Genomic DNA, 15,435 nt, shown 5'->3' with positions numbered 1-15,435 from the left:
AACATAAAGATGACAGTAAAATATGCACAATCATAAAGCCTTAAAAAAATATTACAGCTTTCAGAAACAAAATGAACAAGTTAAGTGAAATACTGGGAAGGATTTAAAATCATGTTTAAAAACAACAGTAACGAGCAAATGATATGACTGCAGCCTGCTGTGTGGCCGCCAACGTCTAAGCCCTTGTGGTGTCTCAGTGACTACGGCCGGAGCAGAGTGTGCTACACAGATTTGTGCCACAGCTTCACTGAACACTGTGCTTTACGTTTCATGGCTCTATGTGGGACAGTTGGGAGGATGTCAGGGTGGATGCACACACAAACACAAGTCTGCATAAGCAAGTTCAAAAAAACATATAATACAGCCCAAAAATGGTTCGCCTCTGTGTGATCTCCTCAGTAAAAGAAACAAATAGAATTAAATAAAGGATTAAGTTCATTAAAACAAGCTTAGTCTAATGATTCAAAACTAATCAGGAAGGCTTAAAGAGGATGAGGATTTCGACACATCTGCGTTCACAACACATCCTGAGTCATCCTGCAGCACATTATGCATTAGTAGGAAATCCCTTTATAATGCAAGTTGTGGTGAAATGTAACACAAGATGTACCGTTTTAACGTGGATCTCTCCTTTACCTATGAAACTAAAAAAACAAGAGGTTTGAAAGAACAAGATGATGAACAAGGAAGAGAAAAGTTTCCTTTTAGACAAACGCAAATGGCACGCAGCATCCAGACTCACTGAGCTGCTACAGTTATGGACCAGCTTTCTGTGGTTTTATAAGACTTGATAAATCAAAAGCGACACATTATTCACTTTCTATTTGGGTCCTTCTTCTTCATTTCTTTGATGCCTTCTCCAGCACCCAGTCAATGACCTACAATAAAAGGAAAAACATAAAAAGAACATAATTTTAGTAGGGTTTGGTTCAGCCTTGTAGCATACAACAGTGGATCTCAGGCTTTAAAGCACACTTTTACAGCAGCATGTTAGATCTAGAGTCAGCGCTCACTTCCTGGTGTCTACTATTTATGACTAGCTGTTTCACCATTTTTTCTAATCCACCAGTAAGAGTCCACCATCTCTATATGATGCTGATTTTTTGACTGCGTACTGCAGTAGTTCTCAACATTTTTGGCTCATGATCCCCTAAAACGAAGTACTGCCTACTCATGACCCCCCGTCACAGCTGTGAATATGCAGAGTGGTGAACAGTTCAACCAAAGAATGATTTTCCCTTTTAAGGTCATTTCATTTGAATAATTATCAGAGGAGGCCTAGAGGCTTAAAACTATCCAGAATTTCACAAGAAAAAATGCAAAAATTAGAGAAAATCAGATTTGGTTTTTTTTTCTATCCCATTAATCATCTCTCAATCCACCAGAATTATCTTGCAACCCCCTGGGGGATCCCCAACCCCACTGCCGTATACTGTAGGTATGTGCTTAACTGTTGGGTGGCGTTACCTGTTTGGCGTTGCTGCTGGCTGCCTTCTTCATCTCCTCATGCAGACCCCGAGACGTCTTCAGATCCTGGGATCAAACAGCACAGGAGGAGAATCACTCATTTGACATTGGAAGGTAAAAAAAGGGCTTTACACTTTATTCAAATGAAGAAGTATGTGCTGAAACAATACAAAGAACATTTCAAGACAACTGCATTCCAGAACACAAGAAAAAAAAGAAAAGTGTATATAAGGTCTAACTCCTGTATATCATTTGTACTATACCTATTGTACTATAGGTTTTCTGTGAGTATATTCCACCAAATAAAAGCACCTGATTTGGACTTACCAGGAAAACTACAAGGCGATTTGGAATGACTTTGTGTGTATTCATGGAAAATGTGGGTATTGGAAAAAATAGCAAAGGACACAGCTTTAAGTTCTTCGATCTGTCTATTAATTGCAGTCAAGTTGTGCCAATTTGTTGCCATCCTGGTTATGTTTCAAGGGAGGATTTATCATGCTGTAAAAATACAAGAATTGGTCAAGACTGCGAGCCCTGGATGCATATAGGCATAAATAAAGGCAATTTGATTGTCAGCAAAAGAACAGAACTGACAGTGTGTGGGCAGTAAAAAGACTAACCTTGAGGTAGAATTTAGAGATTTCAAACAGTCTTTGGCTGCAGGCTTCGAAGCATTTATGCTCGGCAGTGATCCCGTGGTGCTTCAGCGTTTTAGCTACTACCTCCTTCAGCATCTGAAGACACACACAAACAGATGAAGAGAGAAACAGACACACGCACACACTTGTGAAAACATTAGATCCACTTCTTCTCATTCCCTAACCACCAAACCCTAACCTAACCCTATTCTAAAACTAACCCTAACATGGCTCGCTTTTCAAACGAAGGAAAGTCATAATGTCTTGGCTTTGTGGGACATCCTTGCACAAAAATGCCTTTACCTTCATCATGTACGCTCTGAGGCAAAAAACAGGCATACAAATATTTTACCGCTTGAGCGTCGACAGGGAAAACACACTTCTGAAATAAATAGATCTGCTTTTAATCTCGTCACATTGATTGTTCTGAGGAAACATCATAAATTATTATGAGGAATCATCGGTGCCATTCAGTCTCAAGAGGAGTAGAAAGGCAGCTTTTAATCTCTGTCCTGAATAAACTGCTATCATTACTTTTGAATAGGGCCAACTGTTCTTTCCTAAACTTGTGTTTGGATGATAAGCCTGTTTGCATAGTAATCAGAAATCAGAACAGCTCAAGGTCGGGATGCAGATTGTGAGTTGTATGTGGGTGCGCAGGTGTGTGAGTGTGTGTGTGTGTGCACATGTGTCCATGTATGTGTCTGTCTGTGTGTGTGTGTGTGTGTGTGGTGGAGGCGGGAAGCAGGTGATAAGATAATCTGTAGTTCTTACAGTGCTTCTGCCACATTGTTATGATGCATCACAGACATTACAATTCACACATGAAAAAAAACAAGAAAAAACATTCATCTTTGTTGGAAGCTGTTGCGGAACTTGTCAGGTTTTCGTTGGGAGGAGAGAGACAGAGTGTGTTTGTAGCGTTGGTGGAGAAAGGGGGATAAAACAGCGCCTTGTTTTCAGAGTCTGCTTGGTCATTATCATGTATTTGGAACTAGACACATGGAAAATGATTTGATCTGAATGTAAATCAGTAACTTGACGGAGGGTGAAATGCAGTATTACTACATGGCCACTATCCCTGCCAAAGCTCCCAGCTTACGCTTTTCTGCCCCTGACCCAGTGATCTGACCTCTGTGAAGAAATGTACAGTATATGCACAGGGTGTGTGTGTGTGTGTGTGTGTGTGTACGTGCGTATCTAAAAGTGATATACAAAAAGTTAACTCATGTCCTGTTACCATGTTAGCATTCCGTATTGTAATCAATGGGAACTAATCCCTTATCTGTCATCAGTGTTTGCAATTCGATGATAAATGTGACTAATGTTTTTTTTTGGGTTAAAGATTACATGAAGGGAAAATATTCTTTGAGTTAAGAGATGTTCTGAATCATAAGGTAATCAAAGAAGATGATAAAGAACCAAAAAAACCGACAAAAAAAACTACAACAAACTGACTCACAAAACAGCAACAACATCACTGTTCTCCATTCTTCCTGTAAACACTGTGAAGGGTGGCGTACTCGACACCTGCACTAATATTTTGACTGTGTCATGAGTTGGTTTCATCAACATGACACACTTCAATTCATAATTACCACCTTTATTTGCTTTTTAATCAGAGTAAAACATTATGCACTAAGCTCTGATTTCTGCTTCATAGCGTCTTAAAATAATGTGCTTTACTTTTTGCCCAGTATGTGTCAAGTGCCCAGCAAATAAAAACAGAAAAAATGTCATCTTCCTTTCAAGAAAAGACAGGAATAAAGTAGTGTAGCAAACTATTACACCGTGTCATTGAAAATCATTGGGAATGGATGCAGGGGATTAAAATGCCCTGCCCCTCCTTTACACACACACACACACACACACACACACGTACACACTTACCCTGTGGTGTTTCTGGGAGCGTGATTCCTTGGCAGATTTGTCCTCTGTTTGGCCATGATGAGTCCTCTGCTGTGGGGGGTTAGGTTTTTCAGCAGCAGCGGGATTCACCAAACCTAAACAGTAATGTCATGTCAATGTCAAGTTACCAGAAGATGTTCCACTGACAACAGTTCAAAACAAGGTTCAAGGTAAAAAAAAATTCTGACGCATGCAAGTTTCGCAGCAGTGGCGAGTTCTAATAAGAATATATGAAGTCTCTTCTTGTAAAGGTCCGCATGTGGGTTTTTGCACGAAAATTTGGGCTTGGTGTGCAAATGTGTTAATCAGTGCACGAAAATCCCAGGAGGACGGCCGTCTCTAAGATGCAGGAAGCGGTGCAGCAGTGATAGAACCATGCTCAAGGTCGCTAAGATCATGCGTTTTACCTATTCTACACGATTCTCTTGACACTGTCTGTACGTTTTAGTGTTTTCTGAGTTTTCTGTAAATCAATTAATAATTAGGGTTTACTCGATCTAGTTGACTAATATTTATAATTATCACATTTAGGTGTGAAAGCTGATTTGGTGGAAGCACCACAACAGTCTGTAGGCCTGCCTCCAACCATAAATACCAGTGACCGAGGAGACTTGTTACAATATCGTGTAGACAAAGTGGACCTAACTCCCACCCTTGAGTCAGAAATCTAGCCCCTTCCCATCTAAGGTTCAGACTTTGTCTTACCTGAGGTTGTCCGTCTTGTGGCTAAAGAGGAAGAGGAAGTGGCAGAGGAGGTGGACTGGGATCTGATTGGCTGCTGTCGCAGTGATCTCACAGAGGGGTGTGTCCCGCTGCTGCCGCTGCTCTGGGAGCAGAGAGAGTCGCTGCTCTCTGACTTCGCCAGTCTGGATCACACAGACACACAGATAAAGACACAGGCACACAGTTAGGCATTACTAACTATAAAATCACAACATGCCATGTTAACCACAAACCCAAGACCCCCCCATACATCCATCCGTGTTCTTGCCACTAATCTGGGTCAAGGTCACAGTGGCAACAGGGCAAGCAGAGCAGCCCAGATGTCCTTTTCCCCAGCAGATGATGTACTGTAGTCCCTCCAGTGACCATAGGTGAGGGTCAGAACAAAGACAGACCAGTAAATCAAGACCTTTGCTTTGTGGCTCAGCTCCCTCTTTACCACCACAGTCTGATACAATGATTACATTACTGCAGCAGCCAATCAAAAACTACTTCATCAGTAGATTTACAAATGACTGCCAGGAGAACAAATCGAGACAAAGTTTTTCATTGTTCGTCACTGTAATAATGCGCTTGAAAGAAATTGGACGAGAGAGGTTTTGTGTGTGTGTGTGTGTGTGTGTGTGTGTGTGAGAGACAGGGAACAGTGGTAGTCCGTCGGGCTTTGATGAAATGTGGTTGTCCCAGCTGAAAATATGAACGTCCCGGACATCGGGGCTACTGATTTGTTCCCCCCTGTCACTGTACTGCCTCTCCAGACCTTGGCTGCACCTTGATATCCTGTCTATGAATCTCTCTACGAACATCCGGTGCATCCTTGTCGTCTGACACCCACCTTGAATGAGCTGGATTTAATGCCAAGAATGCAAACCAATGATAAGGAAAGATAAAATTTACATTTTACGTTCTTTCTCCATTTTGAAGACATCCTCACTTGTCTATTTCTGGTAATTGTACCATATTACTGAGAACCTCTGGACCTCTCATAAATAGTGCTGAACTTGGTACACAAATTAATACACACATTCAATTCTCTCAAGGTTATGCCTTTCATGAATTATGATAATTGCTCTCTATCCCCCCACGCCCAACAGTGTGTAGACATTTATTCGCCTTACTTACTCCCTCTTAACCTCTCCAATTTTTTAACCCTACCCTTAAAGAAGCCTTTTATGTTCAGAAATGATAAAATGTCTTCATTTGGAGCACTTTTCTCATCCTTCAAACATTTGGACCTCAAAGATAGAAATACAAGAGAAACACACCGAAGAACACACAAACACTCAATACACATACACAATACATCTACCTCTTGCGAGGATATCCTCCTGTGAGGTCCGTGTCCCAGGACCTGCGTTTGAGGCGTGCCACATCAGCATTCTGCAGCGTCTCTCCGTCAGGCACACTTCCTGGTTCTGACATCACAGCAGGTGAGGGGGCGGGGCTGAGGGCAAAGGGGAGGGGACAGGGCTCCCTGGAACAGGTGGTTTGGGTCTCGTAACGAATCAGACGAGACTGGAGCCGTACAAATGCCCGGTCCCGGTCCAAGGCCCGCTGGTTGTCTAGGCAGAACCTGGACAAAGAAATAATATGATGAGGACAAAAGAAAATTAACAAAAAGAAATAAATAATAAAGAAGTAATGGAGACCGACAAGGGTCCTGGCCACAGTCCAGATTCACACTGGTTGTCTAGCCAGAAGCTACAAAGAATTCAACTTAAGCCTCCTGAAAAGCATCCACATTGACATGGGGACATCTGTCAGATCATACGAAGTAAACGGAAGAAGGATGCTTAGTGGGACAAAGGAAGATGAATGGTGTGGCCTCAAAAGTGCATTTTGTTAAGCATGGACTTAAGCCAGGGGTCCCCAGAACCCAAATGAAAAAGTGGATGTAAATCATATTCAAGCAGGAAAAACACACCAGCAGTTGTATTCACCCATCCTCAGTTTGCAGATTCCCATCCAAACCATGTAATTTTACATAATCGTTGAACCAAATCTACATTTATTTATTTACATTTATTCTTGTTAGCCTGTTATGTAGTTAATGATGTTGAATTTTACATAATTGTCTCCGCTGTCACCAAACTGTAAAATTCAAGTTAGCTGTATTCTGCAAGTACCTGAATGGGCTGTGCATAGTTTGGAGACACTTACTCTATGCCATGGTAGTGGGAGGCTGAGGCCTTGCTGAAGGGCAGCTGGCTGACTTTCCTGGGAGACAAGTCTGGTGACAACTGAAACGCATTATTACCTCTGGAAAGAGAGAGTCAGAGGGAGAGAGAGAGATTCACATTGAAGAATCAGAAACAGACAGTCAATTGGTCATGACATGACATGATTTTGTTTTGCTTATCAATTTCTCCTCTCCTCTTCATGAAGTAAGACAAATTTCACTAATTCAAACAGGCACACTTTGGCCTGACAGCAACATTATTACCACTAATTAATGACTGTTCTGCTCTAGAGTAATGCATTTTCTTCTACAGATACTGTGGATTCTATTCAACTCAATGTGTTTTTCCTAAAAACATTGTGAGCTCACTGTAGTAGGCTAATGAACATAATCAAATCCTCGTTATGGGCTCATCAACTGTGATTCTCACTCAGGAGCTTCTCGGAAACAAACTCATAAAGCCCATACAGATGCCATGTCTGTCTATCTATCCGTGTGTACTGTCCTTTTGTCAGCCTGGGTATATATATCTTTCTGTACTGAGCTATTTGTCTTGATTCATGTCTGTCTTTGTGTATAAAAGTGTCTGCTGTTTTCAGTCTATTGCAGTCTTTTCTATCTATCAATCAAGATGTCTGTCTGTGTTCCTGTCTGCCCATTTGACTGCCTCTATTTGTTTATATGTCTGTCTCTTTATGTCTGTCTTTATGTCTGCCTGGATCCCTGTTCTATCTGTCCTTGTAAAAAATAAACTACATTTACAATATATGGATGTGTAAGCTTCACTGTAACTAAAAGGGGTAAGCTAGCCTCCTATCACCTTACATATATAAATACATCTTGAAGATGGACAGGCGATCTCTGATGTCAAGGTGCTACTCACCATGGAGCCAGACTGAACCTACCCTCTGTGGATAGCCAGTGGCTGTAGCTCCGCGGTAGGCATGCCGTCAGATGTGAAGTGTTTTAGAAGTTCTCTGGCATCTAGGAGAGCAGAGGAAGCCTTTTGACTGTCTTTAGGACCCAGTAGGCTGTCACTGGAGCCGGGACCTGACAAAAGTCCAAACCTAAGAGACAAAAGATACAGAACAGATAGATTAGCAATACACAGAGGTGTTCTCAGATGTCTAGTTCTGCAGAGGGTCTTCAGTACCCTGGGGACAGCGTGTCGAGCCAGCAACAAACAATAGGCCAAACTTATAGCTTGTAACTACAACTATACTACCCGAGTAAATCCAATTTACCTCTTCTTCTGTTGTCTCCTCTGCAGGTTCTCTATGTTGTGGAGGACGCTCCTCTCTGGCCAATCAGAATGCTGGGAGGAAACGCTCTTAAACCCTACAATGACAAGGGGAAAATACAACCAAGCTTAGTCGGTCAGAATTTGGTAACAGCTGTTCTCAGTGCTTAATTTGGAAATTGTGTTCCAGCAGGATTTGGCACGTCTCAGTTTGGGACCACCTGCATTACAGTACCGTTTTGTGTGGATCCAGCACCTCTAGTGGCATGAAGTTGTTTTTTTTTTCTTTTTGTCTCCAATTTAATAAGTGAGCATTCATACAGAGGCCCAATTCAGATGTCGAAAGAATGATGCACCAACCCACAATGATGCCTATAGAGGACATCAGGCTATGCAGTCATAAATCTAGAGGACCATCAGACAGGTAGCACCATTCACCAGCCACCTAATCTTAGTGTTACATGATTGAGTGTGCGAGTACAGGTATGTCACTGGGGTTATCAAGTGGGCACATTTATGAAATTGTCAAATTCATTCATTCATTCATCATCGTTTTGAATTAGGCCCACAACACTGTAAGAAGATAGGATGTTTGGGCCGAGAGAGGACGGGGATGTGTAACCATAGCAACCACCACTGCTTCAGATTTTTCAAAAACAGCAAAGGGCCCTCAGAAAAAAAGTTTTTGGACATTCCCAAACCAAGACCCACTAGCAGCAGCAGGCATCCTTGATAAGGGAAAGAGAACACTCTCTCACAGGCTAGAGTTGATAGTAAGTCTGAGCTGCTGCTTGCAGCACCACTGCAAGCAGCGTTTTTAGAACAGCATGCAAAGAGGCAAAATGTAATCGGCCCATATATGGCTTCAACAAGAGATTGATTGTCAGGAGCTAAACTGAATTGATATGGGGAGAATTCTCCATTCAAACGTAGCTTGCTAAAATATAAATATATTTCATCTGAAATGAAGAATGAATTGTTTGGAAGAATAGTACATTGCGATCCCAAAAGCTTAATACTACATGAGTCTACTAGTGTAGTGCCGTAATGGTGTACGTCAAGCTTTAGTTGGCTGATATGGACATGCCTGCAAATCTTTTTGCTGATTTTGTGGAGCTGGATGACCTAACTGCTGAGGGAATTGTGCATAATCTATTATCTGCACTGGAGTGCATAAAGCTGAACAAGGACTTTCTCTCCAAAACCCTCTTTGGAAAAATGTGCGATGATGTGTCAGTCATGGTTGGGGAGTGGAGTAGCAAGAGTGGAGTGGCAGTAGGATTCCCCTAATATTTTTGTTTGGTACTGCTCAGCCTATAGACTGGAGCTCGCTGTAGGTGATGTAATAAAAGAGGTGGGAGCTATCAATCATTTTAAAATGCTGATGGACAAGCTGTATGTGCTTTACAGCTCCTCAAACAAAAATGGAATGGAGCTTAGCGAGTGCAGATGGGTAGCATCAAGTTTTAGAACAGTGGAGGCTGTGTGGAAAAACTACTCAGCCCATTATAAGCATTTTATAACAGCAGCAGAGGATCCCTCCCACGACAGCTTTACTAAACAAACCTACAGTGGCCTTGCAATGTGTTTGTAAATAACCTAGGCACCATATATGATGCATTGGAAGATTTATGTGAACTTTTACTTGAGCTTCAGAAGAGAGAATGTAACAGGGGTGCACAGGGCCATCTCCAGGGAAATTAGGGTGTTTTATCGGTGCAGCCAAGGCAACACATTCAGCAACAGAACTCTCAACAAGAGGAGTTTTCCTGGTGTTTGGTTAGGAACTTGGAGGATGGCATGTTGAAGGAGGACACGGATCTGACAGAACTAGATAGAGCAGGTTCACTGATAAGTTGAAGGTGTACAGGAGCATTATATGGAGAAACTGAGACTGGAGCACTCTGCCAGCAGTTTCCCACTGACAGTCATTCAGGCCTTTAGGGAGTACAGAGACACAAATGCAAAAGTCATTCCTCTGCAGCAGCTGTTCCCATCTGTACAACATTCCCATCTCCAGTGCGGAGTGTGAGCGTGGATTTTTCGCAGATGAACCTGATTTGCACCTCAAACTGTGCGTCCATTCACATCTCCACCGTATCATCACTTGTCTTTCTGAAACTTGCTGTTTACCAAATTGAACCCTGTCTCTGATGTGAGGTCTTGGATTGCTAAAGGACATAGAACTGCCACAGAAAGACGTAAAATGCAAAATAGAGAGGGTGCATAGGAGGACATGGCTGTGGTGCAGACCATTTTGGAAAATTAGACAAGGTAAGCACACATTTTTGTTGGTGTATAGACCTGTAAGTCCCACAGTTAAACATATGGGAAGTTGCACATGTGCAGAGTAAAATAAATAATTGGCAGTTGGCAGTTAATGTCATAGCATTTATAACATGAGAATTGCTTGACGCGCATGGCTAAGCCCCACAGCTTAGTATGTGGCTTTTCAATATTCCAGCGCGGTCCAGCTGAGTGTGCATTAAGTTCTAGCTGCATTTTTATGTTGTGCAGTTATATCTTGATATGGGATGACTACTTGAAGGACAATATAGGTTTGTAAATCCCATCATTTTGGACAACATGAACATAATGCATACAATAACCAAATCCTTTTTATTTGCCCCCAGTTTCATATAGTCAGAGCTCCCTCAGTCTAATGTCATATAGACGTTCAGATATTTAGGCTGCTAGGCTTACAGTACAGGATCACTACCCCCTTGGTGTTCTGGGACTTCATTATTTACAAATTAAGCACTGGCTGTTCTTAACGGGCACCAGATGATTAGTTGTTGTTATCTCATAGTGTTAGTCTCAGCATGTAATTTTGCAATTATGTGTACTTACATACTTTTCAAAAGTGGTATTCCTTCACAATGTGTATGTGTGTATGTGTGTGTGTGTGTGTGTGTGTGTGTGTGTGTGTGTGTGTGCGTGTGTGCGTGTGTATGCATGTGTGTGGTAGGATGGGGCATGTTTTACTCTGTTTAAATGAAAAAGAAAACCAGACCATTGACAAATTTCCACTGTGAGCATACCGTTTGCTCCTGTTTCTCTCTCTCGTAGACCTGAGGCACCTACCTGAGGTCTTGGAGGCTGTGGTCTTTTGGTCCTCCATCAGACAGGGGGCAGCAGAGGGCAGACTGGAATCAGTCATCTTCAGGTATTGCTCCCTGGCCAGGCTCAGAAGGACCTTCAGGTCGTTGACTGGTATTGTGGCTGGGGTTGATGCTTCTACTCGCCGCCCTGGACACACAAACACACCTGGTTTTAATTTTGGAAGTCATTTTTGATTTAGATTTTAGTTTTTGTCTTTTCAGTTAAATGTTAAAGGAATACACCAAGTTTTTGGGAGATTGGCTCACTGGTCAACTTCCATGTTAAGTGATGGATGATTTTGGTGTCTATGTTCTCATCACTTAACGGGTAGGTTGACTAACAGTCCAATCTCCCCAAAAAACTCAGTGTATTCCTTTAATTAGTTTTGGTTTCAGTTCCATCCAGCTGCACTAGGCAGCTTCACACGTTGCCAGCCCCAAATGGCAGCCGGAGATTTTGAGGACTTCAATACTGACCTAAATTTCTTCTTAGTGGCTGGTGGGGATGGAGGTATTGAAGAGATAGTTTTGCAGCAAGTTCAGCCACTGTTGGTAAATCCAGTTTCTCTCAACAGAGCGCTAACTTGCTGGTGTTTAGGAGCAAGTGTATTTATCTCTTAAGTTTCAATTTGTCATTTCCACACACAGAGATTTCCCATCAGTGACAACACCAAACAACAAAATGTCAAAACAGCAAACTCTCTGGACAATTTGAGGTGAGGCTCAGGAGGCAAAGGGAGGCAGACGTAATGATGAAAGGTGGGGAATATTTATAGTCTTTCTCTAAAAGCAAAAATATGGCCAAATATCTTTTAATGTAAAAGAGCTCAATTAAACTGAATGTTCACTACTCTCCTAATAAATTTCAGTCTGGTAGCATTTTTGTTACGAAAAAAGCAACATCATTTTATTCGCGTTATCTTAAGTTCATGGTGTAGTTGTTGTAGCACGTTGTAAAATATGGCTCTTGAGTATTTTTCATGATGTTTGTCAACAAGCAGAGAGCAACACATGGGTGTGATGGGGACAATGAAAATGGAGGATAATTGAACACTACATTAGAAATGGATGGGAGCTAGACATGCAGAAAACTTGAAATTCTGAGAATCAAAATCAATCAAAATCAAACCCTTGACACACATACAGTACACACACCAGAGCCTGTAAGAAGGACAGTTGACAGACCTATGACTGCATGCACACACACATACACACAGTTGATGAGGTAATGAGGTATACTTTGCCACAATGCTTCCAACTTTTGCATCTTATGAGGACATGCCTATTCCCATTTTAATGCCAAGTCAGGATGTAGTCCGTTGCATTTCATTAAGGTCTGTGGTCTGTCAGGTCTCTTCATTCCACTCATTGTCATTTCAAAGAAAAGCCTCATTGCTTTTCCTCAAGTCCCTGCTGAAGAATTTCACTCCACTGCCTAGGGTACATCATGTGCCACTGTAAAATAATGATATGCCTACAGAACCTTTCTGGCTGCTGCCTTACGCTCGAGCTTGCGCTAAAGGGTAGAGAGAGATGAGAGTTCAAACTGACGACAGTTCAGGAGGCTCCAAATGGCCCCTACAGTTCATCAAGTCAAGAGTTCACATGATGGTCTCCTCTATTAACGTGGCTGTTTCTCAGGATATATCTTAGTGACAGATGATCTAAGTTGAATTTATATTAAGTGCCTCTACTGAGGACTCCTATCAAATAACAGGCAGCTTTTCCACCTCTGGGTAAGAGAATAAAACTGACATGTACAGTCATAAACTAAAGTACAACAGCACTGTTGGTCATTCTACTTTCAAGTAAATGAATTTATTTAGATATTATTACATTATTAAACATCATTATTAAATCATTAATTGACATTTTTAAGTATTTTGTAGTTGTTTTCTGCCTTTTAATATAGTATACAGTTACAGAAAATATGGAAGAGTGGAAAGTAAAGAGATGAGCCGTGCAACAAAGGGCGTGAGATGTTTTCCAGCCCATGACATTGCAAGTAATATGGTATGCGCCTTTGCTCGCCAAACCACGAGGACTCAGATTAAATATTAGGATTGAATACAACTCCCAGGGACGGTAGTGTCAGACTGGATAACGTGGAGATGATGTGAAAAGAAGGGCTAATTAAAGAGGAGTGTCATGCAAGTCTAAGCCAGCAGCCATCTTAGGGGTCAGGAACGGGTTAGCTACATACCGAGGCCATCATATTCCTCTTAAATACTCCCCATCATGTAAATGAGTGCTGAACCCCTGGCTGCCCCTGCAGTGGGCAAGTCCTGCAGGTGTGTGAGAATATGTGTGAGTGTGTGTCTCTGTTAAAGTCCACATGAAGTGAAAAAGTACTTTTTTCAATTGTCAAGTCTTGTCCCTAACCATAAGGTACTCCACAGAGGTAAAGAATTTCACAACAATTATGTCTGTGAGAAATCTGCTCTCTTAACAGCCTATAATCTTTTCTCATCATTCTCTACTCAAATGCTTCCTCATCCTGCTTGGGGTCATAACATTTTCTTTAACATATCTTGTGAGTTCAAGGTGCTGTGCTGGGGGGCTTGTCTTTAAGAAAATGTGTGTATAAAGCTCTGTAAGTTGTTTTTTATCATTCGTTAGCATGCTAGTAATTAGAAAAGCACAATGATCCCAGTAAATTACAACACAAATGGTGACAAAATGTGTTTGACTACAACAGAATGTAATAATTTACTGCTGTTAAACATTTGGCCAGTGTTGCCGCATTGCCCACGTACGTTCAACTTGTTTAACTCCCACTTTCACTTCGTTTTTGCCAAAACCACATGTCATGAACTGTGCTTTGTTTTCCATTTCAAGGGGTCTTTAAATACGGTACTTACTGAGACATTCTTTGAGTACCAGTGTCTGGACCTGGGTCACCCTCCTCTCTCTCTTCAGCAGGCCGTCTCCTTGGAAACAGGGCAGGGGGCGGAGACTGTTGCCAACATTTCTTCCTGGATGGGTAAAGGAAGGGAATGGGTTAAAACAGACATTCAGAGTATGATAGGATCATTTTTCAATTCTCTTTTACACCACCTTATTTGCATATTCTTTAGAGTAGAAGTTTGACCTTAGATCTCAGTAGCCACCACTCCCTGACGCCCCATACAATCCATAGTGAAAGTATTGGGACAGTGAGCTTAAGTCGCTATTTTTGCCATTGTCATTGCTTCAGCATGGCTGACAAAAGCTAATTTTCTATTGCCTAACATTTTCCTCAAATTAATATTCTGATCTAAAATTCATATCACACTGCAGATGAGTCAACAACAAAAAAGCTCACTGCCGCAATGCTGGCACTTTTGGCAGCAAACATACGGCTAATGAATTCTATTCATAACCACTACATGGGGAAAAGACACTTGAAACTCACCCAGAAATCTTATGCAAGTACAAGATACAAAAATATATTGAATATTTCATGCTTTTGTTTAGCTGGTGCAAAAAACCCTCAGGTGTGCAGCTTCAGACTTTTATTATTAGTGAAAGCTCTGCAGTGTCATTACAGCAGTTGGGGCACCTTTTATAGTCTTGCTCTGCTTTAAAAGTATTTTAAAATGTCTCCTGAAGGTTGCATAAAATGCTAACAAGAGCAGGAACTCTCTGGACAAAACACCACAGTTGGTTTCTTGAATGTCGTAGAAAACCCAAGAACACACAAGGACTTTGTCAGACAAGAAGCTTTTAGTTTAGGGAAAAACAAAAACAACAGTGCATTGTGTGGCAAGATCCACAGATCCATCCATCTATTCACTCATATCCAGAGGTACATTTGTTCCCTGCCCTCCTCCTCCTTTTATCCAATCATCTATCCAGTCCTCCCCCATCTATCCATACATTCACTCCATCCCTTCTCTTCACCTCCCCTCCCTCAGTCCCTCCAGCACCCACCTCCCTCTCACTCCTGTCTCCTGTACATCGAAGACTGTTCCTATTTTGGTAACAAGGAGGCATTCCTTAACAGAACATATTGTTCTGATTGGCAATGAAAAAGAAATACAAAACTTCTACAGTACTGTAACAGAACAGAGGAGGGGGGGGAGAGGGAAGGGGGGCAGACAGAAAGAGGGAGAGAGCGAGAGAGAGAGAGAGAGAGAGAGAGGGAGAGAGAGAGAGAGAGGCCTAAAAAAGGAAGTGTTTGGAGTCAGGATGGCC

General features: G+C 41.8%; 1 protein-coding gene across 1 annotated transcript in view; it reads right to left on the bottom strand.

Annotated features, from left to right (window-relative positions):
- mtbp (MDM2 binding protein) overlaps positions 1 to 15,435 on the bottom strand; it is a 34,460-nt gene continuing 19,025 nt past the window's right edge. Inside the window, exons 13-23 of the mRNA XM_071895843.2 lie at positions 14,121 to 14,234; positions 11,243 to 11,407; positions 8,163 to 8,256; positions 7,824 to 7,985; positions 6,900 to 6,998; positions 6,049 to 6,312; positions 4,722 to 4,882; positions 3,999 to 4,111; positions 2,091 to 2,204; positions 1,468 to 1,533; positions 1 to 878 (exon numbers count right to left, since the gene is read on the bottom strand). Of these exons, the coding sequence (XP_071751944.2) occupies positions 840 to 878; positions 1,468 to 1,533; positions 2,091 to 2,204; positions 3,999 to 4,111; positions 4,722 to 4,882; positions 6,049 to 6,312; positions 6,900 to 6,998; positions 7,824 to 7,985; positions 8,163 to 8,256; positions 11,243 to 11,407; positions 14,121 to 14,234 (1,391 nt within the window). The 3' untranslated portion in view covers positions 1 to 839. The remainder of the gene's footprint in view (positions 879 to 1,467; positions 1,534 to 2,090; positions 2,205 to 3,998; positions 4,112 to 4,721; positions 4,883 to 6,048; positions 6,313 to 6,899; positions 6,999 to 7,823; positions 7,986 to 8,162; positions 8,257 to 11,242; positions 11,408 to 14,120; positions 14,235 to 15,435) is intronic.

Source organism: Centroberyx gerrardi, chromosome 12 (genome assembly GCF_048128805.1).
Source record: "Centroberyx gerrardi isolate f3 chromosome 12, fCenGer3.hap1.cur.20231027, whole genome shotgun sequence".
Taxonomy (NCBI): Eukaryota; Metazoa; Chordata; class Actinopteri; order Beryciformes; family Berycidae; genus Centroberyx; species Centroberyx gerrardi.
This window is presented reverse-complemented; position numbering and strand designations above follow the sequence as displayed.